Below are 23,630 nucleotides of genomic sequence, written 5' to 3'. Positions count from 1 at the left end.
TACGGAAGGTTCTAGCATCCACCAACTCCGCTCCAGGTTTCATTAAAACATCGGAGGGCAATTGGACAACGTCCAGTGAGGAGACGCTGGAGGTACTATTGGACACACATTTTCCTGGAAATCAGACGGTTGAACCATGTACTGGCGGTGCCACAGTTGCTCAGCGGTCGTTTCCTGTCGAGGAAATTGTATCGGAAACTAGAATAAGATGGGCGCTAAATAGCTTTGGACCATTCAAATCCCCTGGACCTGATGGAATTACTCCGGCGGAGTTACAAGCTGTAACTGACAAAATTATCCCCTGGTTGTCGGTGATATATAAAGGATGTATCAACTTATCATATATCCCAGGAAAGTGGAGGGAAACAAAAGTCGTCTTCATACCTAAAACGGGAAAAGCCTCTCACTCGAGGGCGAAGGATTTCCGACCAATCAGCTTATCCTCATTCCTACTTAAGACTCTGGAGAGGATGATAGATATTTATCTTAGAACTAGCATCGATTCAAGTTTGTTCTCGAAACGACAGCATGCATACTCGAAGGGCAGGTCTACTGAGACCGCACTACATGAACTAGTCAGCTTTATTGAAAGCTCACTATCTGTCAAAGAATACACAATCGTGGCGTTTCTAGATATCGAAGGGGCGTTCAATAATGTCCATCCGAGCTCGATATTAAATGGACTGACAACTCTGAATGTTGATCCATGTATACTCAGGCTGTTAGACGAACTGCTAATGAAGAGACGTATTTCAGCCACACTAGGACAAGCAAACATACAAAAGTATGTGAACAGAGGCACTCCCCAAGGAGGAGTTCTATCACCTCTTCTTTGGAATGTTGCTATAAATAGCCTTCTGGTTACTCTAGAAAAAGAAAGGATAAAAGTGGTGGCATACGCAGATGATGTAGCTCTGGCAGTCAGGGGAAAATTCCCATCCACAATCAGAGATATTATTCAGAGGGCCCTCCGGATGACTGAAAAATTGGCGAAAGACAATGGTCTTGGGGTAAATCCCGCAAAGACAGAATTAGTCATGTACTGCAAAGATCGCAAAACTCCGACGGTTAGGCCTATTTCCTTAGGGGGTATTGAAATTCCCTTTGGTGATTGTGCAAAATACCCTGGCGTTATTTTGGACAGGAAGCTGAACTTTAAGCTTAATATTGAAGAAAGGGCGAGGAAGGCAACTGTAGCTTTGTACTCGTGCAAAAAGGCAATAGGAAAAAAGTGGGGACTAAAACCAAAAATTGTGCATTGGCTATACACGGCAGTGGTTAGACCTATAATGCTATATGGTGTTGTAGTCTGGTGGCCGGCACTTCAGAAACCGACTGGTTTAAATAAAGTTCAGCGTATGGCGTGTTTGTGTATTTCAGGCGCATTCAGCAAGACAGGAACAAATTCCCTTAATGTCATGCTGCATCTATTGCCTTTAGACATTTTGGCCAAACAGTCAGTTGCAACAACGGCTGTGCGGTTGCGCGAACTATCGCTGTGGTCGGAAAAAGGTTACGGTCACAGTTCTGTCCTCAAAACAATGTCAGATGTGCCTAACGTAGTGGATTACATTTTGGCGAGTCCACTTTTCGACAAAAAGTTTGAGACTCTAATCCCCAACAGTGAGGCGTGGTGCACACAGACCCCGGGGAATAAAGAATATATAGATTTCTACACTGATGGCTCCAAATTGGATGGACAAGTGGGTTTCGGAGTATATTCTAATGATTTGGAACTTCAAATAGCGAAAATATTACCTAATCACTGTAGTGTTTTTTAGGCTGAAATATTAGCAATAAGAGAGGTGGCGAATTGGCTGAGAAGTAATGTTCCAAAAAATGTGGGCATTAATATATACTCAGACAGTCAACCTGCAATAAAATCCTTGGACTCTGTGTTCCTCAACTCGAAAACGGCCATCGATTGCCGCAAATCTCTCAATGAGATGGCTGAGCAGTACAATATTCACCTAATATGGGTGCCTGGACATAGGAACATACCGGGGAACTGCGAAGCCGATGAGTTGGCAAGGCTAGGGACTACCTTACATATTCCAGGGGAACTAGAATTTGTTGGTATGCCCCTAGCTACCTGCAAGCTCATGCTGCGTGAGAAGGCTGTTATGATGGCAAATGGTCGATGGGAGAATTGCAAGCGTTGTAACGACACCAAGCAAATATGGCCCCATTTCAACTTAAACCGCACACTAGATATGCTAATGTTCTCGAGACGTCAGATATCACTCCTGATATCTGCTATAACGGGTCGCTGCCTGATAGGAGATTTTGCAAAAACTATTGGCGCGAAGTATAATGACTATTGTATGAGCTGTCATGATGCGGAGGAAAAAGAATCAATTAAACACCTCTTGTGTGAGTGTCCTGCATTTTGTGTAAAGCGCAAGCAACTTTTAGGAGCATATAGCTTCAGATTACTGGCGGATCTGGAAAACGTTAACTTAAGCAGTCTGCTAATGTTTTTGGAACAATCTGGTTGGTTCAACAAAGAAAAATAATCAAGAAGGTTCAGCGGTTAAAACTAGAAGTGCCCATATGTAATAGGTACTTTTAGTTAATGTGGTATCACAATGGACTGAATAGTCTAAGTGAGCCTGAATCTTAATCGGGCTGCCACTTTAACCTAACCTAACCTAACCTAAGGGGGTCAGCTTTTGCAGATCGAATTATGTGAAAAAATGTCAATAGTTTTATTTAGCTTGAGATCTTAGTTTCCAATTATCATTGAATTGCTTCTTCAGAGGCGATTTGATATAACAGGTTGGCTGATAACTCCCCGGTGTAACGAAGAAAAACACATTTTTGTCAAAATTCGTTTTTATTATTCAACGTAGTTCCCTTCAAGAGCGATACAAGGATTATAACGACCTTCCAATTTTTTGATACCATTTTGGTAGTTTCCTTCGGGTTTGCCTCAAATAGGCCTCAGTTGCGATCACCTCTTCATTGCAGCCAAATTTTTCCCTGCGAGCATCCTTTTGAGGTCTGAGAACAAGAAAAAGTCGCTGGGGGCCAGATCTGGAGAATACGGTGGGTGGGGAAGCAATTCGAAGCCTAATTCATGAATTTTTGCCATCGTTCTCAATGAGCACGGTGCGTTGTCTTGGTTTTTCTTCTTCATAACATATGGGGCCGTTTTGCCGCGATTTCGACCTTCAAATGCTCCAATAACGCCATATAATAGTCACTGTTGATGGTTTTTCCCTTCTCAATGTACAACACACTAAATTAAAAATACAAAAAATATATATATATATATATGAAGACGACTATTTTTTATCAAGTCTTGCGGAAAGGCATTGATTGCGAAACATTTTATATTTCTAAATTATTTCATTCTAAAAAGTAACCGCACGTTCCTTTAGGTAAAAAGCAAACCATTGCCTCATCTTCATCTTCTAATCATTTTGATTATGATCATCCTAAAACTATGCCCTATTTTTTATTTAAATTAACGAACTAGAGTCGATAAACTATTATTTGGGGAATGCTTACATTCAAATCTTCTTCAAAGGTTTATTAAAAAAATTAATACGATGAAAATATAACTCTATGAACCTTGTGGAACCTCAGAATTTGTGAACTTTATACGACTTTCCCATAAGAAACTTTCCACATCTGCGTTAATTTAATTCCAAACGTGTATATTCGATGATGACTCTCACAATGGACTGAATAGTCTAAGTGAGCCTGAAACTTAATCGGGCTGCCACTTTAACCTTTAACCTATCATTGCATGATAGTTCGTTAGAACAGAAACTTGTTTTCAAATTTCTTTATTTTTATTAGAAAACCCATTTGTCAACCACTACTCAGGAAATAAAAAAACTCACAAATTTTTACTATACACCGCATTTTCCAACATCATATTGGAATTTTTTACAAAAATTTATTTTATATAATAATATATTTTTTAACAACAACAAACTCTTCAACCGCCGTTTTATGAATTAAACCTTACCACAATCTCAAATTAGAACTTATTTGTGATTGGGAGGCAAATATGTCTGTTGAGTATTAACACCGGTATGGTGGACATGTACTGGAGCAACATAGTTGGATTGATCGTCACCAGTGACAAGAGTAGTAGAGCCAGTGGAGCCAACTGAAGAACCTCCAACGGAGCCAACCGAAGATCCATCCGAACCGTTGGTATCAACTGTGAAGCTAGAAGTAGAATCATCATCGGTTGAACCGCCCAAACTTCCAATAACTGAAGAAACTGGAATAGGACCCTCGTTGCTGACATCAGAGCTGCCGCCTAGAGCATCATATTGAGCTTGAATGGTGTGTTGGGCATGGACAGCTTCCTCAGGTGTCTTGTATTTGATGAAGAAGACCTCAGGTTTATTATTAACTGGAGCAGGGGTAACAACTTCAGCACTGACATCCAAAGCATTCTTCTTCTTGGAAAGGACATAAATGGCAGTCTTCTCTTCAGTAGGAGCAACATTGGCAATAATCTTGGCCTTGTTGGTATTGGAAGATGGAGTATCGATGAACACAACACGATAGTTCTTTTGAGGACGACCAATATTGACATAACGTACAATCTGTTGTTCATCATGATCCACAGGAGCCGAATGTAGGTAGAAGTGTTTTGTAACAATGGGTGCCTGATGTTGTCTCAAGTGGCTAAGGAAAGCTTGTTGTTCATCAGTGTCTACAACATGATTTGAGGATGTTTGAGGGAAATTTGAGCCAGAATTGAATTGTGGTGTTGCGATAGAGCTGAATGAGCCAGATCCACCCACAGAACCAGAACTTCCGAAAGATCCAGAATCAAAACCGCCGAAAGAACCAGATCCGCCCTGAGAAAATCCTTGATTACCACCAGTGGCAAAATTTGAATATTGGCCAACAGATGGGCGTGATGCATAATATCCATTACCAGATGCGGTGGGATTATACGAGTTTCCTACAGGAGCATTCAAAAATGCACCACCCCCACTGCTATGGCCTTGATTATAGCGGTATCCCAGACTCAAGTCAGGACGAGCATTGACACAGCTCAGTAGCACCGAAGCGCAAACTAGAATCTGAAATGAAGAATAGTTATCACTTAGAATATTTGGAAAACATTTTTTAAGGATATTAAACGAAACGAGAACTTAAGTGATGGAATTTTTAATATTCCTTCAATGGAAGGAAAGTAGTTTTAAGTGGATATATGCACCGCCTGAAAATATGCAAATACACTTTTTCATAGTAAATAATCCAGGTTAATTCCCGTCAGTTTTCATGAGTGAATTTGTCATGATTCCCCCACTTTAGTGGGGGAATTTTCCACTTTTCTACTTTTGTGCCACTTTTTTGTTGTGTCAATAAATTACATACTTTTTACATTTTTGTGCAACCTTTTTGTCACACTGTGCCAATTTTTAATTAATTTAGTTTTTTTTTTATCCATATTCATTTCATATATGACCAGAGTTTTACTAAATTTCCATATCCTTTTTGTAACTGTTCACTGTTAACATATCCTTTCTTTGAGATAAGTTGCACTTTAATCCAATCATCACATTCAACATCCATATTTTCTTCAAACATCTATGATTCACTCACCACAAAAGAATTCATACTCAAACTTAGATTTCAAACTCCACTCAGGATGCGAGGTAAACTGTTCTTACTGAGACACTTGATGAAGTGGGACTGATGTCTAACGCCACCGTAACTAACAATTTTATACCAATTCGATTTTGTCAACATATTTCTAAAAATCAAAAAAAAAAATGTTACAATAAAATTTGACCAAGATGCTATATATAAATATCTGCCTAATAATTTAATTAAAACTAATTAAAGAAATTTTTCGTCATAAATTTCAACATTGAAATGTGAATTTCAATGTTTGTAGCTATAATCATCAAATGAGTTATAATAAATCCCAGATACTATATAACCACAAGTACAAGTTCAATCATCCAATATATTTATGTATATTGCTAGGTTACTACCATAAGATTTGTGATCTTCATTTGGGGGAAAAAGGAAAAAATTGCTTGTCGTCTGACCACATGCACTAAAAGGTGTTAATTTTTTGGTGGACAAGTTTTATATCAGTTGATTTCATGTGATTTTTTTGGAGCAAAATGCTAAAATATTAAAACAGATTTTATTCGTTTCTTTTTCCCAAAAATTTGATCAATCACCAGATATTAAAGGTTTTACATTGGCCATAGGAGCAGATAAGGCATCCGGAACATTAATTAATATTTTATATAGCACTAGGCAACACAAAACACAACCAGAAAGATTTTTTTTAATGTATAAAGTTTATGGCATTTTGGGTTCTAATTTTGGATTTAAACATCGACCATTAGGGAAACACATCAACTACAGATATGATGGTATCAATCACATTAATTAAAAATTCAGAATGAATCAAGTAAAAACTGAATTGATGCAATTAAAAAATTAATTGATGCAATTAATTTTTGTAATTTATTTTAATTTTTGTGTTAGTCAATTTGTTAATCAATTACATTTTTAAATAATTTTTATACCCTCCATCATAGGATGGGGGTATATTAACTTTGTCATTCCGTTTGTAACACGTCGAAATATTGCTCTAAGACCCCATAAAGTATATATATTCTGGGTCGTGGTGAAATTCTGAGTCGATCTAAGCATGTCCGTCCGTCCGTCCGTCCGTCCGTCTGTTGAAATCACGCTAACTTCCGAACGAAACAAGCTATCGACTTGAAACTTGGCACAAGTAGTTGTTATCGATGTAGGTCGGATGGTATTGAAAATGGGCCATATCGGTCCCCTTTTACGTATAGCCCCCATATAAAGGGACCCTCAGATTTGGCTTGCGGAGCCTCAAAAAGAAGCAAATTTCATCCGACCTGCCTGAAATTTGGTACATGGTGTTGGTATATGGTCTCTAACAATCATGCAAAAATTGGGCTACATCGGTCCATAATTATATATAGCCCCCATATAAACCGATCCCCAGATTTGGCTTGCGGAGCCTCAAAGAGAAGCAAATTTCATCCGATCCGGCTGAAATTTGGTACATGATGTTGGTATATGGTCTCTAACAACCATGCAAAAATTGGTCCACATCGGTTCATAATTATATATAGCCCCCATATAAACCGATCCCCAGATTTGGCTTGTGGAGCCTCTAAGAGAAGCATATTTCATCCGATCCGGCTGAAATTTGGTACATGATGTTGGTATATGATCTCTAACAACCATGCAAAAATTGGTTCACATCGGTCCATAATTATATATAGACCCCATATAAACCGATCTCCAGATTTGGCTTGCGAAGCCTCAAAAAGAAGCAAATTTCATCCGATCCGCCTGAAATTTGGTACATGATATTGGTATATGGTCTCTAACAACCATGCAAAAATTGGTCCACATCGGTTCATAATTATATATAGCCCCTATATAAACCGATTCCAGATTTGGCTTGCGAAGTCTCCAAGAGAAGCAAATTTCATCCAATCCGGTTGTAATTTGGAACATGGTGTTAGTATATTATCTTTAACAACCGTGCCAGAATTGGTCCAATCACACAAAAATTGGTCCATATTGGTTCATAATCAAGGTTGCCACTAGAGCCACAAATAATCTACCAAAATTTTATTTATAGAGAAAATTTTGTCAAAATTTTATTTCTATAGAAAATTTTGTCAAAATTTTATTTCTAGAGAAAATTTTGTTAAAATTTTATTCGGTTCATAATAAAATTTTCATCATTGTCAAAATTTTATTTTTATAGAAAATTTTGTCAAAATTTTATTATATATTATATATTTCTATAGAAAATTTGTTCAAATTTTATTCGGTTCATAATCATGATTGAGTGGCAATCATGATTATGAACCGAGCCAAAAATAATCTACCAAGATTTTATTTCTATAGAATATTTTGTCAAAAGTTTATTTCTATAGAAAATTTTGTTAAACTTTTATTTCTGTAGAAATTTTTGTCAAAATTTTCTTTCTATAGGAAATTTTGTCAAAATTTTTATTTCTATAGAAAATTTTGTGAAAATTTTATTTCTATAGAAAATTTTTTTAGAATTTTATTTCTGTAGAAAATTTTGTTAAAATTTTATTTCTGTAGAAAATGTTGTCAAAATTTTATGTCTACTTTGTCAAACTGAATTATATACGTATTGGATTGATCTTTTTTGATTTAATATATACCACGTATGGACTTACATACAATTTAGAAGATAGTGTTAGGAGGTTTTAATATACCTTGCCATCGGCAAGCGTTACCGCAACTTAGGTAATTCGATTGTGGACGGCAGTGTTTAGAAGAAGTTTCTAAGCAATCCATGATGGAGGGTACATAAGCTTCGGCCTGGCCGAACTTACGGCCGTATATACTTGTTTTTATTTATTCATTAATAATTTTATTGAAAACAAAAAAAGATTTTTAAAGTAAACTAAACGGGAGCCACCGTGGTGCAATGGTGCATGCCCGCCTTGCATACACAAGGTCGTGGGTTCGATTCCTGCTTTGACCGAACACCAAAAAGTTTTTCAGCGGTGGATTATCCCACCTCAGTAATGCTGGTGACATTTCTGAGGGTTTCAAAACATCTCTAAGCTGTTTCACTGCAATGTGGAATGCCGTTCGGACTCGGCTTAACATGGAATCGGGCAACACTCACTGATAAGAGAGAAGTTCACCAATGTGGTATCACAATGGACTGAATAGTCTAAGCGAGCTGCCACCTAACCTAACCTAACTGGTGTATAACATATAACCATAATTTAAAATTATAAACAAAAATGTTGTTGCATTGCCCAGCAAAAAAATTTGGAAGTTCTTCTCAAGGCAAAACTTTTAAAGAACTTCCAAAAATGCTCTCCCAAAGATGTTCTTTATTTTAACTGCACAGGAAGTTCATTTGAGTCAATTTCTTTATAACTCGCTTTTTCACAATTTTAATCGGAAATTTATTTTTTTGTGTTTCAAATAGGTTAAAAACAGATTAAGAATTAATAAAATGGTACAAATTATTTAAATTTAGCCGAAAAAAATGCTAAACCCTTTGTAGAAAAATTTCGAATTTTTGAAAATAGTTGATCACAAAAGTTTCAGACAAGCGTTATAATGCATTAAAAATCATAAAAAAATTTCAAAAAATATTTATTTGTCAAAATATCACAAAATTTCTTAATTTAATTCCGGATCAAAAAAGAACATTTTCACTTCTTTTATGGCGACGCTTTTTTTGCTGGGTGGTATAGTAACAAACCGATATTAGAAAATAAGATTAAACCTTTCACTACCGATGTCCACCTGAGAAGACATGACTTTTGAAGGTCGATTGTACACTATCCTTGTACGCTTTATTTAACATTTTTAATGGAGTATGTTATGGGTGTCCTTCTATTATTAATTTACAAGTTGTAAAGGGTAATACGGTCAAAATTTGGTCAAGGGAAAACGCGTGTAAATCGGTGAAATCGTTTATTTAAAAATCAAATTAAATTTCTTTTTCAAGTTCAATTAGTATAAAATTCAGGAAAAATATTCAGTTAGGCTTTCGCTTTTCCAAATCCGAATTGCCGGGCCTCACGCTTGACACCTTCCATCAGATTTTGTACATCCACCTTGGCCACCTTCTTCGCCGCAGAAAGCCAGTTTGCCTTGAACTGCTGCTCGTCCTTAGCAGTTTTTTTGGTCTTCTTTAGGTTCCGCTTGACAATAGCCCAGTATTTCTCATTTGGGCGGAGCTCTGGCGTGTTGGGAGGGTTCTTGTCCTTGGGAACCACCTGCACGTTGTTGGCGGCGTACCACTTCATGGCCTTTTTACCGTAATGGCAAGATGCCAAATCCGGCCAAAACAGTACGGAACAACCGTGTTTCTTCAGGAAAGGCAGCAGACGTTTATTCAAATACTCTAAATTTCTTGGTTGACAGTCCCGGAAGCTACGAAAATGCTGCTTTTCAAGCCACAGGTACAGATGGCTTGCCAAACCAGATATTTCTTTGCGAACTTTGACAGTTTTATGTGCTTGAAAATATCTGCTACCTTTCCCCTTCCTTTTGCCGTATAAAACTCCTGTCCCGGAAGCTGCTTGTAGTCGGCTTTGACGTAGTTTTCGTCGTCCACTACCACGTAGTCAAACTTCGTCAGCATCGTCGTGTACAGCCTCCGGGATCGCGCTTTGGCCGTCGTATTTTGTTTATCATCGCGATTTGGAGTCACTATCTTCTTGTAAGTCGATAGTCCGGCTCGTTTTTTGGCTCGATGCACGGTTGTAGACGATACACCCAGCTTATTTGCGGCATCTCGGAGAGAGAGGTTAGGGTTTCGCTTGAAACTACCGGCAACTCTCTTTGTCGTCTCAGCGGCTTCCGGTTTTCGATTTCCCCCCGATCCAGACTTCCTGGCTGTCGACAAACGTTCCCCAAACACTTTAATTACATTTGTAACGGTTGATTTGGATACGCTGCTCTTCTTGCTTGGACGGCATTTTGACAACTGAATAGTGAATTCCAAAATCAAAATAGGAGCAACATTCTACACACACACACACCTTCAAAATGAGGGGTGTTCAGGTTTTTTAAATGCAAAATTGAAAGAAATACGTCAAGTTTATATTGACCAAATTTTGACCGTATCACCCTTTATATATCCTATATATAAAATTTAAAGCTCAGGGAATTTTAATAAAAAATTTAATATCCAATTTGTTATAAAAGAGATATCAAAACTAAGCTTTCGATTATTCAGGAATCAAGCAATTCTATCTATGGTTCCATATCAGAGAGTGTATTATAAAAATTTTTAAAGAACTGGGGCTCAAGTAAATGCTGAAAACGTAGCATAAAACATAAAATGTATATTAAAATAAAAATTTGGGAAAATATGGTTACATACTCGAAGTATAAATATAAATGTCTAAATTGAAAAAAATGGTGTTTGGTCGGAGCAGGGATTGAACTCACGACCCTTTGCATGCAAGGCAGACATGCTAACCACTGCTCCACGTGGCCAACAAATGGGTGTTTCTGTTAAATAATGTTATGTTTGCATGGGCTCGTGGGCGGTATGCTATATAAACGTAACTTACAACGATAATTGTCTACTGGTGATTACTATAACAGCTACGTAGCCCAGTGGATAGTGTGTTGGCTTACAAACTGTATGGTCCTCGGTTCGATTCTTCGTCCAGGCGAAAGGTAAATTTTAAAAAATTTATAAAATTTAATAATTTCTTTAACATTATTTGTATTACAGAAAAAGGTACCAAGAACTAAAATATTTCGTGGAATTGAAAATTATGTGAGGGAATAAACACAATCGTCTTTGGGGAAAATTCTTCGAAGCATATAATAAGTTTGGGCTCAAAATGCTTTCAAACATATAATATGTTCACATAAACCAAACATGTTTCGGCAGTATCTAATAATATGTGCTTCCTGCAAAATATGTTTGGAACATATGTTCGAGAAGCGATTTTTTTATGGTGTAGAATTATTTAAATTAATCATTTCACTCCTCCTCTTTTCTTCGGACTCTTTTCATTGCTAAAAAGAAAAACTGACCATTCAAAGATCGAGGGACCTTATTCTGTTAGTTCAAAAAAATGTTAAAAATTGCCAATCTGATGACATTATGCTTTATTCAAAAATTTTGTTCTTTTACGTTGCATGGTGTATTTTATAGTTTATGGTTTTATTTTGATTTTATTTATGATTCATATGTGATTTTATTTGGAGCTGCCGTTGCTTAGTGAAGTAATACAAAGAGAAATCTTTTGTTTAAGGTTCAATGATGTTTCTGTTAGCACATCTACATGATCAATGTGAACTAGTGGAAAGTTACTCAAGCTTGAAATATTCTAAGGATTTTATTTCTTTACATTCGAATATGAAACAAGAATATCAAGTTCAATGTCTTTCTCTACTTTCATTTCATATTTACGGAAGCTATGTAATAAAATTAAAATTAGATCAATATTATATAATACTAGAAGCTCGTTTACAAGATCTATAGAGAGTAAAAGTAAAGACAATGGAACTGGTTCATGAAGGTGGAAATATTTTATTGAGGATTTCATTTATATGTGTAATGACTTTCATATTAGTTGTCTAAATATTTTTTATTTAATATTCATCAATATCAATTATTTCCCTATTTATCACTAAATTTACATATTATATTCTTATAAATAATTTTAAATATTTTTTATATAATTTTGCAGAGGGTTGGCAGGCACTGAAAGATTCCAAACATTTACTTTTGTGGGACTACAAGAAAGCTTTAATCCATTTACAAACTATCTATGGCATATTTCCATATTATAAAGTTTCTATTGAAAATCGGTAAGTCACGCATGCAAATATTAATAAAAATGCAAAAAGTAATCAATATTTTTATTTTTTTCATTAGGTTTAGTAAACCCCATGACTATATTATTGCTTTGGATGAGGGAGATTTGGGCCTACCAGATAAATATTTCTATAACATAGACCAAAATGATGAGGTAATTGAAGATCTATGGTACATATAATATTAAAATTTAATTAAGAGAATGTTAAAAAAATTAAGTGAGTTTATTTATTTGCAAAATTAGACTTATAGTAGAAGAATATTAGAAGGAAGAGTAGCATTTGCTATAGAGGCCATCAGCTAATGAAGTGAATTTAGTCTGTTACGATTTCATTCGTTTTGAATCGAAATAACGTTTCCTATTTAAAACAAAGTTGGCTAAAGTTAATACTTTTTGTCAAATCGAAGAAAATTTATTAAACATAATACATTTTTATTGTTAAACGTAATTTTGAAAGAAAAAATTTGAGTTCTTAATGACACAGCAAACAAATTTGAAGGTTGTTCCAAAGGGACAATTTTAAAAGCACTTCCGAAAATGTCCTCCCAAAGATGTTCTGTCTTTTAACTAATAGTACAAACTATTAAAATCTTGTCAAAAAAAAAGCAAAATCCAATCTAGAACAAGTATATACGGCCGTAAGTTCAGACAGGCCGAATCTTATGTACCTTCCACCATGGATTGCATAGAAACTTCAACTAAATACTGTCATCCACAATCGAATTACTTGGGTTGCGGTAACACTTGCCGATGGCAAGGTATCTTAAAAAATTCTTAACACCTTCTTCTAAATTGTAAGTTAGTCCATACGGGTGATATATTAAACAAAAAAGGCCGATTAAATACGTATATAATTCAGTTCGACAAAATTTTCTATACAAATAAAATGTTGACATAATTTTCTATAGAAATAAAATTTTGACTAAATTTTGTATAGAAATAAAATGTTGACAAAATTTTCTACAGAAATAAAATTTTAACAAAATTTTCTACAGAAATAAAATTTTGACAAAACTTTCTATAGTAATAAAATTTTGACTAAATTTTCTATAGAAGTAAAATGTTGGTAGATTATTTTTGGCGATACGGACCAATGTTTGTGTGATTGGCCAATGGCTATATATAACTATAGACCGATATGGACCAATTTTTGCGTGGCTGTTAGCGGCCATATACACGCTGAGAAGGAATATGATCACCTCAAACATGTTTCAAGAGCAAAATGTTATTTTTGTATGGTGACCATGTAACATGTTTGTCACTAAAATGTTATTTTCTCGTCAAATATAACCTGCTTCCGAAATCAAATACATGATTTCGGAGAAAATAACATGGTTGCGAAACCCATGTTACATGGTCACCACCCAATAATAACATTGTGCTCTTAAAACATGTTTGAGGTGATCATATTCCTTCTCTTAGTGTACCAGCGCAATGTACCAAGTTTTAACCGAATCGGATGAATTGTGCTCCTCCAAGAGGTTCCGGAGGTCAAATCTGGAGATCGATTTATATGGGAGCTATATACAATTATGAATCGATATGGACCAATTTTTGCATGGTTGTTAGATACCATATACTAACACCACGCACCAAGGGAGCCACCGTGGTGCAATGGTTAGCATGCCCGCCTTGCATACACAAGGTCGTGGGTTCGATTCCTGCTTCGACCGAACACCAAAAAGTTTTTCAGCCGTGGATTATCCCACCTCAGTAATGCTGGTGACATGTCTGAGGGTTTCAAAGGTTCTCTATGTGGTTTCACTGCAATGTGGAACGCCGTTCGGACTCGGCTATAAAAAGGAGGTTCCTTGTCATTGGGCTTAACATGGAATCGGGCAGCACTCAGTGATAAGAGAGAAGTTCACCAATGTGGTATCACAATGGACTGAATAGTCTAAGTGAGTCTGATACATCGGGCTGCCACCTAACCTAACCTAACCTAACCTAACACCACGTACCAAACTTCAACCGCATCGGATTAAATTTGCTTTTCCAACAGGCTCCGGAGTTCAAATCTGGGGATCGGTTTATATGGGGTCTATATATAATTATGGACCGATATGAACCAATTTTTGCATGGTTGTTAGAGACCACATACTAGCACAACGTACCAAAATTCAACCGGATCGGATGAATTTTGCTCCTCAAAGAGGCTCCGGAGGTCAAATCTGGGAATCGGTTTATATGGGGGCTATATATAATTATGGACCGATATGGACCAATTTGTGTATTGTTGCTATAGACCATATACTAACACCACATACCAAATTTCAACCGGATCGAATGAATTTTGCTCCTCCAAGAGGCTCCGGAAGTCAAATCTGGAGATCGGTTTATATGGGGGCTATATGTAATTATGGACCGATATCGACCAATTTTTTGCATGGTTATTAAAGACCATATACTAACACCACATACCAAATTTCAACAGGATCGGATCAACAGGATCAACAGACGGACGCAGAGCAATATTTCGATGTGTTACAAACGGAATGACAAAGTTAATATACCCCCCATCCACCAAGGGTATAAAAATTGCGAATTTTTGAAAATATTTGGGGTCAAACGTTTCAAGCAAGCGTTCGAATGCATATTACAAATATTACAATTTGTTTTTAATTCACATCCAAAATACTGAATTCGAATCACACCTTAAAAATTGATGCATATTCAGTGCAACGGCTATTGAAATAGTGGACATCCGTCCTATGACAAGCCCATCGCTTCTGTACCAATTTTGCACCACTTCCGGATAAAAAAAAAAAAACATTTTGACTACTTTTTTGGACGACGTTTCTTTGCTTTGTAAATTAAAATGTTTTTTAATTCGCAAAATCTGAAGTAAAAAAAGTTATTAAAGACTTAAAGAAGTCACCGGGATATGACCTTATTACTTCGAAGATTCTAAAAGAATTACCTAAAGAAGGAGTTGACATCATTGCATTTATATTCAATGCGTGATTGGTATATTGCTTTCTTCCACCTCAATTGAAAATAGCACAGATTTCAATGATTCTTAAACCTGGAAAGCCAGCGAACCAAGCTAAATCTTACAGAATAATTAGTATCTTGCCTGTAGCTCTTGAACGATTATTTCTGCACGATTAATGCCGCTCATTCACCAAAGTGAAATTATTCCACATCATCAGTTTGGATTTAGTAAACGCCTTGGCACAATAGAACAAATACATCGCCTGCTTAAAACATACGTGCAGGTGTACCTCCAGGAAGTGTACTTTGTATGTGCTGTTTATCGCAGACCTCCCGGTATTTCAAACCAAAGATTATAGATTTGAGGAAGATAGGAAATTGGCTTGCGTCATACCAAATGTTGCATTTACCAGATTAGTTTAATACATGTTGGTAATCTTTTAGTTGTTTTTCGTTTTTATTTTTTAAAATTTAACTCAATTGAAAATAGCACAAATTTCAATGATTCTTAAACCTGGAAAGCCAGCGGACCAAGCAAAATCTTACAGAATAATTAGTATTTTGCCAGTATTTAGCTCCTGAACGATTATTTCTGCACGATTAATGCCGCTCATTCACCAAAATGAAATTATTCCACATCATCAGTTTGGATTTAGAAAACGCCTTGGCACAATAGAACAAATACATCGCCTGCTTAAAAAACATACGTGCAGGTGTACCTCAAGGAACCATACTTTATGTGTGCTGTTTACCGCAGACCACCCGGTATTTCAAACCAAAGAATTTAGATTTGAGGAAGATAGGAAATTGGCTTGCGTCATACCAAATGTTGCATTTACCAGATTAGTTTAATACATGTTTGTAATCTTTTAGTTGTTTTTCGTTTTTATTTTTTAAATGAAAAATTTAATTTTCTTAATGAAACAGTGTTAAATTTTAGACAACAAAAAAAAAAATTACATTTTCCCCTTTATGGAAATTTATTTCGTGCTCTTAATTTCTTTTTATTTGCATTTTAATGCTATGTCAATACTTGTCGTACACGCGTTTGGTTCGAGTATTAAACTAATGTGGTAAATGGTTTGATGTGCTCAGTAGCCAATCTCCCATCTTCTGTAATCTATAATCTTTGTTTCAAACAGCCTTGATAGGTACTTTCGCCGATGATACAGCAGTAATGGCTGTAAACAAAACCGTAAGTGGAGCTAGTGATATCCTTCAAAACTATTAAAATTCGTTATCATCATGGCATTTGAAATGGCGTATAAGATCTAACGAAACAAAATCAATTCAAGTGACTTTCAGTCTCAAGAAAGGTACATGGCCGCTAGTGTACATGAATCTAATCTAAATTCCTTAGCAAAATGAAGCAAAGTATCTAGAAATGTATCGTGACAGAAAGTTGACTTGGAAAAAACATATTGAGACTAAAAGAAAAGCACTAAACATCCAGACAAACAGAATGAAATTTCTACACGCAGAGAAGGAATATGATCAACCCAACCATGTTCCAAGAGCAAAATGTTACTTTTTCACGGAAAACATATAGCATTTTGGTCGAAACCATGTTTTTATTTTTGCGATAAAAATGCTAAATGATCGCTGTGAAAAAGTAACATGGTGCTCTTGAAACATGTTTGAGGTGATCATATTCCTACTCTGGGTGTAATTGGCCGCTACTCGAAACTTTCTCTAGAGAATAAGCTTCTCATCAGTTATGGGGGACTGTATCAAACACAAGTATAAAATTTTTACAACAATTCCCATTAAAAACATTGCGAAAAATCGCCGCCGCTCCAACCTATATAACTAACCAACGAATACACAAGGATCTAAATACTCGAACAATAAAAAAAGGAGATTACGGCTCAAATAGCAGCATACAAATCCAGAATTGATGTCCAAATCCATTAGCGTCAATTCTAATGACAAACTCTGAAACCTTTAGAAGAATCAAACGCAGAGCACCGCAAGATTCAATATAATTATAAATATTACACAAACTCCACTAAGTCATTAAATGCTTGAAAATTGTTTACAAGTTTTCCTCTTTGTATATGGATTTGCCAATGGGTAAATGCCATTAATTATGTAGAATAATGTCTAGAATAATGTAAATATCTAGATAAGATAAATAGCATTAATAAATAATAATTTAAAAAAATATCTTTAGCAGTTCAAGACAGGTAAAAATTAAGTAAAATTTACTCTTTGTAGAAATTTATGAACGCAATTTAAGTAAGACTATCGCATTTTAAAGAAATTTGAACTAGTTTGTGCTAATTTCGGAAATAAAAAAATTTAACTAAAATCAATTAATTTTCATGAACTAAAACAAAGCTAAATAGGCTTTAGAAATTTTCGATGTTTTTTTTTCTGAAGGTATAAATGAAGAATCTTATTAGAGAAAATCATGATATATGTACCTTCGGTTTCAAGCTAAAAGATGAAGATTAATAAAAATCTCTTAAAACTTTTCTTTCAGATTGTCAAGGGTTACATTTTACTTTTACGAGATTTTGCCATTAATATGGGTAAGTAAAATTCTTTTACAATATAAAAGCAATTAATTTCTTAACATACACAAAGAGAAGGAATATGACCACCTCAAATATGATTCAAGAGCAAACTGTTGTTTTTCGACGGGGGAACGGAACATTTTGACGCTAACAAACAACATGGTTGGGACATATATATTAAATTTTCACCGTCCAAAAATAATATTTTCCTCTTGAAGATTTAAGATAATCGTATTGTTTTTCTCTGTGTATATACACTAAAAATGTATAGTATCTTGTCTCCTGTTTGTGGTTTTTTGCTTCTTATTATATATTTCTTTCTTTCAGGTATTGTTTCTCGACAAGCTGAACTATTCGCAGATGAAGTTTTCAATTATGAAAAACGTATAGTGAATCGTTTGGACATTATCAAGACATCTTCCGGAGAGAGAAATCTAAATGAAATAAAAACGCTAGCGGAAATGAAAACCATTGCACCTTCGGTAAGGCTATGAAAAATTCTTAAAAATCCATACACTCAAAAAAGTTTACTGGGATCCCAAGATTTTGACCTTCCCTTAAACATTTATTTTTTGGTGATGCCAAAAAATCCTAAAAATAAGTCTTACCCTATACTTGAAGCGTTTTATCTTACATCTAAAGTTTCAATATTTCAGTTAAGTTAAGGATGATTTCTGTAAATTAAAAATTTTGTTTCTTTACATTAAGGAAAATTTGTCTTAGTTCAAAGACATACGATTTTAAATTTTTGTGTCCTAAATTTTATATATTTTTTTTTGAAGCAAAGATTATAAATTTTATTTTAATTAAAATTTCATTATTTTAAAGAAATTTGTCCTTAATATTTTGTAAATTGCGCTTCCAAAAATTTACGTTGCGTAATCTTTAACATCACGTAAATATTTTTTTAAACCACATAGTGGTCAGGGTATAATAAGTTTGATCGGCCAAAAAATGTGCCTACCAGAAATATTGATTTTAGACTCCATAAAATATATACCGATCGACTCAGAATCACCTCCTGAGTCGATCTAGCGCTTGGTGTCCGTCCGTCCGTCCGTCCGTCTGTCCATGTATTTGTTGTTCACAGGATTCCGGTCGCAATTATTAACCGATTTTGATGAAATTTGGTACAGGGAGATTTTTGGGCACAAGGACGAACGCTATTGAATTTGGAAGAAATATAAAATTTAGATATAGCTCCCATATATATGTATGTATCGCCCGATTTCGACAAATGGGGTAACGTTGCGCTTTTTTCAAACAGATCGTCACCAAATTTGGCAAAAGGTAATATTTTTCATCGCCTTTCAAGTCTGCAAAATTTCATCCAAATCGGTTCAGATTTAGATATAGCTCTCATATATATGTATCGCCCGATTTTCCCAACTTTGGCCACAAAACCTTTATTTATCAACCGATCTTACTCAAAGTTGGCTAAATGTAATCTTCTACAGCACTTACTATATGTGCAAAAAATCATCGAAATCGGTTCAGATTTAGCTATAGCTCCGATATATATGTACCGCCCGATTTTTCTAAATTTATCATTTCTCAACCGATCTTACCCAAATTTGGCTAAAAGTAGTCTTCTATAGCACTAACTATATGTGCAAAAAATCATCGAAATCGGTTCAGATTTAGATATAGCTCCCATATATATGTATAGCCCGATTATCCCAAATTTGGCCATAGAACCCTTATTTATTAACCGATCTTACTAAAAGTTGGCTAGATCCAGTCCTCTATAGTACTAACTATATGTGCAAAATTTCATCGAAATCGGTTCAGATGTAGATATAGCTCCCATTTATGTATCACCCGATTTTGAAAAATTCGCCCCTAATAACCTTATGTTTAACCATACAGCCACCGTGGTGCAATGGTTAGCATGCCCGCCTTGCATACACAAGGTCGTGGGTTCGATTCCTGCTTCGACCGAACACCAAAAAGTTTTTCAGCGGTGGATTATCCCACCTCAGTAATGCTGGTGACATTTCTGAGGGTTTCAAAGCTTCTCTAAGTGGTTTCACTGCAATGTGGAACGCCGTTCGGACTCGGCTATAAAAAGGAGGTCCCTTGTCATTGAGCTTAACATGGAATCGGGCAGCACTCAGTGATAAGAGAGAAGTTCACCAATGTGGTATCACAATGGACTGAATAGTCTAAGTGAGCCTGATACATCGGGCTGCCACCTAACCTAACCTAACCTTGACCATACAGGCCTCATTTCTCAACTGATCTTACTCAAATCTTGCACAAGGTAACCTCTTGTGGTATTAATCAAACCCGCAAAATATTATGCAAATAGGTTCAGATTTAGATATAGCTTCCATATTAACCAATGTTACTCAAATTTCAAATTTTGGTGTACTAGCCGATCGTACTTATACGTACTTGTAGCTCTTACATAAGAATATTGCTCGATTTTTACAAATTTGTATTTATTACCCACACTAATTTTACGATTTTCTCTTTTTTAATAATGGGCTCAATACTAACTCCATAGGCGCAATATCAACACAGCCAGTGTTGCTAGAAGTAGGGGAAATTCCCTATATGGTTTTTCTAATATTTAGCGTCTTGTAGGAACGTAGTTTACATTTTGGTGGTTATAGAGGAGGAAATTAGAAGCCGGCAAGGCTTGATCTTTAACAATGTATGGTAAACTTTACATTTACATAGAACATTTTGTCAAAATTGTACTTCTATAGAATTTTTTTTTTTTCAAAATATTATTTCTATAAAAAATTTTCTCAAAATTTTATTTCTGTGGAATTTTTTCTCAAAATTTTATTTCTATAGAATTTATTGTCAAAATTTTATTTCTATAGAAAAATTTCTCACAAAAATTTGTTTATAGAAACTTTTTCCAAAATTTTATTTTTATAGAGATTTAACAGAAAAGATTACTAATTTGGGTAGAATTCTACCAACTGTGGCATATTCATGTTTTAAGATAATAAAGTACTTAGAACCATTTTTGTTTTGTAAAATTTTTTAAATTTAACGAAAAATACTATATTGTTTGGGAATGTATGGGAAAGTAGGGAACTTTTTTTGTCCTTGTAGGGTAAACCGAACATTTTCCGTGGCAACATTGACTATGAGCTATAGTCAGATTGACACAAAGCACCCATAGACATGTACCCCTTAATTTTCTTAAATGGGCAACTGCGGTTTATCTCCCAGACCTATATGTTACCCCACAAATGCTTATGATTACTAATTCTGTAATGGTGGTTTAGGGTATGATATAGTCGGCCCGCACGACTTTCTACTTTACTTACTTGTTTTTGAATTGAAATTTCTTTAATCACAGAAATGATAGTATCAATCACCAACCTCAATTAAAAAATTAATTGATTCAATTAAAAATTTAATTTATATTATTAATTTTTGTTTCAATTAAAAAAAATTGAGCCAATTAAATTTTTAATTGAACATTTTTGACAATTTAAGTAAAATTTTAATTTGAAAAATTTTGGTGATATTTTTTTTGGTGTATCCGAAACATCATTGCTCTCGTCCAAATTTTTTATTGCCCTAAAGATAAAACTAATAAAAATTCAAAGATCCAAAGTTAAAAAAAAAATATAAAAAATAACAAAATTTATATTAAACATATCTTCAGTTATGGTACGGTAACGTAGGGAAAATATTTGACAGAAATTAAAAACTTCGAGTTGCACAGTTCGCAAACGAACTAATTCAACTGAACGGATCACTGAATGAACGAGCTGAACTAGTACACATCAATCGTTATTAACTAAAAATTATTTCAAACAATCAATTTTTTAATCAAACTGAAAACACTAACCCCCAGTTTCATGAAGCTCCGTTAGTGCTACGTTAACTAACGAACTTTTACATCGTAGTATGGATATATCTGTAATTTTACCTATATATTCTATTTGCCAGTTAGGAACTTAACTGCTGAAAATTATTCAGTTAAAGTTAACCGGAGAGAAGATATTTGCAATTCACTTCCTGTTAACTTGGAGTTAAAGACTAAGGGACCTACATGAAAATGGCCGTAAGTCAGTTAAGAAAGTAATTGAAAGTAATTACGTTTTTAATGACAAAATTAATTGAGTTTTGCAATCAACATCAATTGAATCAACTAAAAAATGAATTGAAACTTATCTAATGAAATCAAGTAATTTTTTAATCAAGTATTTTTTAATGTCCAATTAAAACTGTGATAGAAACTATCAATTAAAAAATTAATTGGGTCACTTAAAATTTTTTTAAAAACACAGCAAACACCGAATATCAAAATAACACCCCTTACTTGCTTACACTAGAAATTTACATGGGTGTGAAATTAATTATTTTCCAAGAACAAGGTTGTAGTCAACATAAATACTTGATCTAATCTCTATATTTTTCCCTGTTAAAATTGACTCCAATTTAACTAACATTTACAGCTTCCTATTATGGACACCTTGCAAACACTATTTCCTCATACAAAAATTAATGATGATACTGAAGTGTTGATCAAAGATGTTGAAGTAATAAGTGAGCTTTCAAATATTGTCTCAAGTTCAGACAAGAAGTAAGTATAAAAATCAAAACAAAGAGGAAATTACATATAAAACTAATTCCATAATTCTTCCATATGATGTAGACCCATTAATAATTTCATTGTCTGGTCCATGGCACGCCAATTATTACCACATTTGTCGAAGGAATATCGTAACCTAATGGAAACATTTGATCATTCCATATATGGACGTACTGCCACCTATCCAAGATGGATGGTTTGTGCAAAAACTGTTAAAGACTGGTTGCCATTTGCTGTGGATGCTCTGAAACAAAATCATGAAAATGAAATGGTGAAAAAAAAGAAGCAGAAACCTAAGGAGAGAACTGAAAATTAATTTTTCAATAAATTTGTTTCTTTTTTGCAGGCCAAGAAATTTTTACCTCACCACATTAAGGCAAATAAGGATTTAAACAAAACGTCTGCAAATGATGAATTCCTTAAACTTATGTATTATAGTCTAAGAAATCAAATGGAAGAATCGGTAAATGAAGCCACTTGGATTGATAGGGATATGAAACGTTTTATCAATGATAAGGTAAGAGATCAATTATTTTAGGAAGACTTTAATGGTCAAATTCAAATGTTCCCTCTAAAGCTCACCACAATGCGTTTACAAATTGGAATTCCTGAAGAAGTATTAAGCAATAAAAGCTATATCAAGGATTATTACAACGAACTTTTGTTGAATAACCTATTTTTCGTTGAACATTTACAATCGATTTGGAGTTTCCGAAAATCTCGTATGGAAGATAAACTGAAAGCTTTGACCATCATTGATACGTAAGTGTGAACATATGAAATCAAAAGATATTAAGTTTTTAAAATAGTATTTATGTTAGTGCCGTATACCCTTGCATTCATTCCGTTTGTATTAAAATTTTGGTCGTAGGGTAATTCTAAGCCAATCTATCTTGGGGATTGTAATTAGAATCGAAAGGGCGACTTTTCAGAAATACAAGACGAATTCTTAACAATTACACTACCATTTTTTTCATATAATCCAAAACTGTATACAACGGAATGAAATCGCAACAAAAACAAAAACTTTTTTTTTAAACAAAAACATTGCATTGCATTTCATTTAATTTAATTTTTTTTTAACATAATACATTGTACAAAAATGTTAACAAAATAGGTCTGTTCGCGTACTTTTCCAGTAAAAAATATCCAGTAAAAACTAGCAAGAGAGTAAGAGTGTATTTTACCCTCTTTGCTTAAAATAAGTACACGAACCGTATACAGTAACAATGAAAATTTCAATGAAAAAACATTGAAAACAAAAAACGA

General features: G+C 34.6%; 2 protein-coding genes across 3 annotated transcripts in view; one reads left to right on the top strand and one right to left on the bottom strand.

Moving 5' to 3' along the window:
• Positions 1-23,630, top strand: part of goe (endothelin converting enzyme 1) — a 194,304-nt gene that overhangs the window by 164,809 nt on the left and 5,865 nt on the right. For both annotated transcript variants that reach the window (XM_075301347.1, XM_075301346.1), the window contains exons 5-12: positions 12,213-12,333; positions 12,401-12,494; positions 17,761-17,809; positions 18,122-18,276; positions 22,225-22,352; positions 22,425-22,632; positions 22,708-22,878; positions 22,939-23,123. In XM_075301347.1, coding sequence (XP_075157462.1) covers positions 12,213-12,333; positions 12,401-12,494; positions 17,761-17,809; positions 18,122-18,276; positions 22,225-22,352; positions 22,425-22,632; positions 22,708-22,878; positions 22,939-23,123 — 1,111 coding nt within the window. The remainder of the gene's footprint in view (positions 1-12,212; positions 12,334-12,400; positions 12,495-17,760; positions 17,810-18,121; positions 18,277-22,224; positions 22,353-22,424; positions 22,633-22,707; positions 22,879-22,938; positions 23,124-23,630) is intronic.
• On the bottom strand, positions 3,999-5,568 carry TwdlX (TweedleX). Its single transcript, XM_075299488.1, has 2 exons — positions 5,458-5,568; positions 3,999-5,057 (listed from the first exon to the last, which is right to left on the bottom strand). The coding sequence occupies exons 1-2, from the start codon at positions 5,566-5,568 to the stop codon at positions 3,999-4,001; spliced, it is 1,170 nt and encodes a 389-aa protein (XP_075155603.1).

Source organism: Haematobia irritans, chromosome 3 (assembly GCF_050003625.1).
Source record: "Haematobia irritans isolate KBUSLIRL chromosome 3, ASM5000362v1, whole genome shotgun sequence".
Taxonomy (NCBI): Eukaryota; Metazoa; Arthropoda; class Insecta; order Diptera; family Muscidae; genus Haematobia; species Haematobia irritans.
This window is presented reverse-complemented; position numbering and strand designations above follow the sequence as displayed.

What these genes read in the sequence shown, in the direction of transcription:
- TwdlX (XM_075299488.1), bottom strand. Translation starts at nt 5,568, where the DNA reads ATGTTTGAAGAAAATATGGATGTTGAATGTGATGATTGGATTAAAGTG. An exon ending in AAAAAGGATATGGAAATTTA is followed by an intron (nt 5,058 to 5,457) that starts GTAAAACTCTGG and finishes TCTTCATTTCAG; the next exon opens with ATTCTAGTTTGCGCTTCGGT.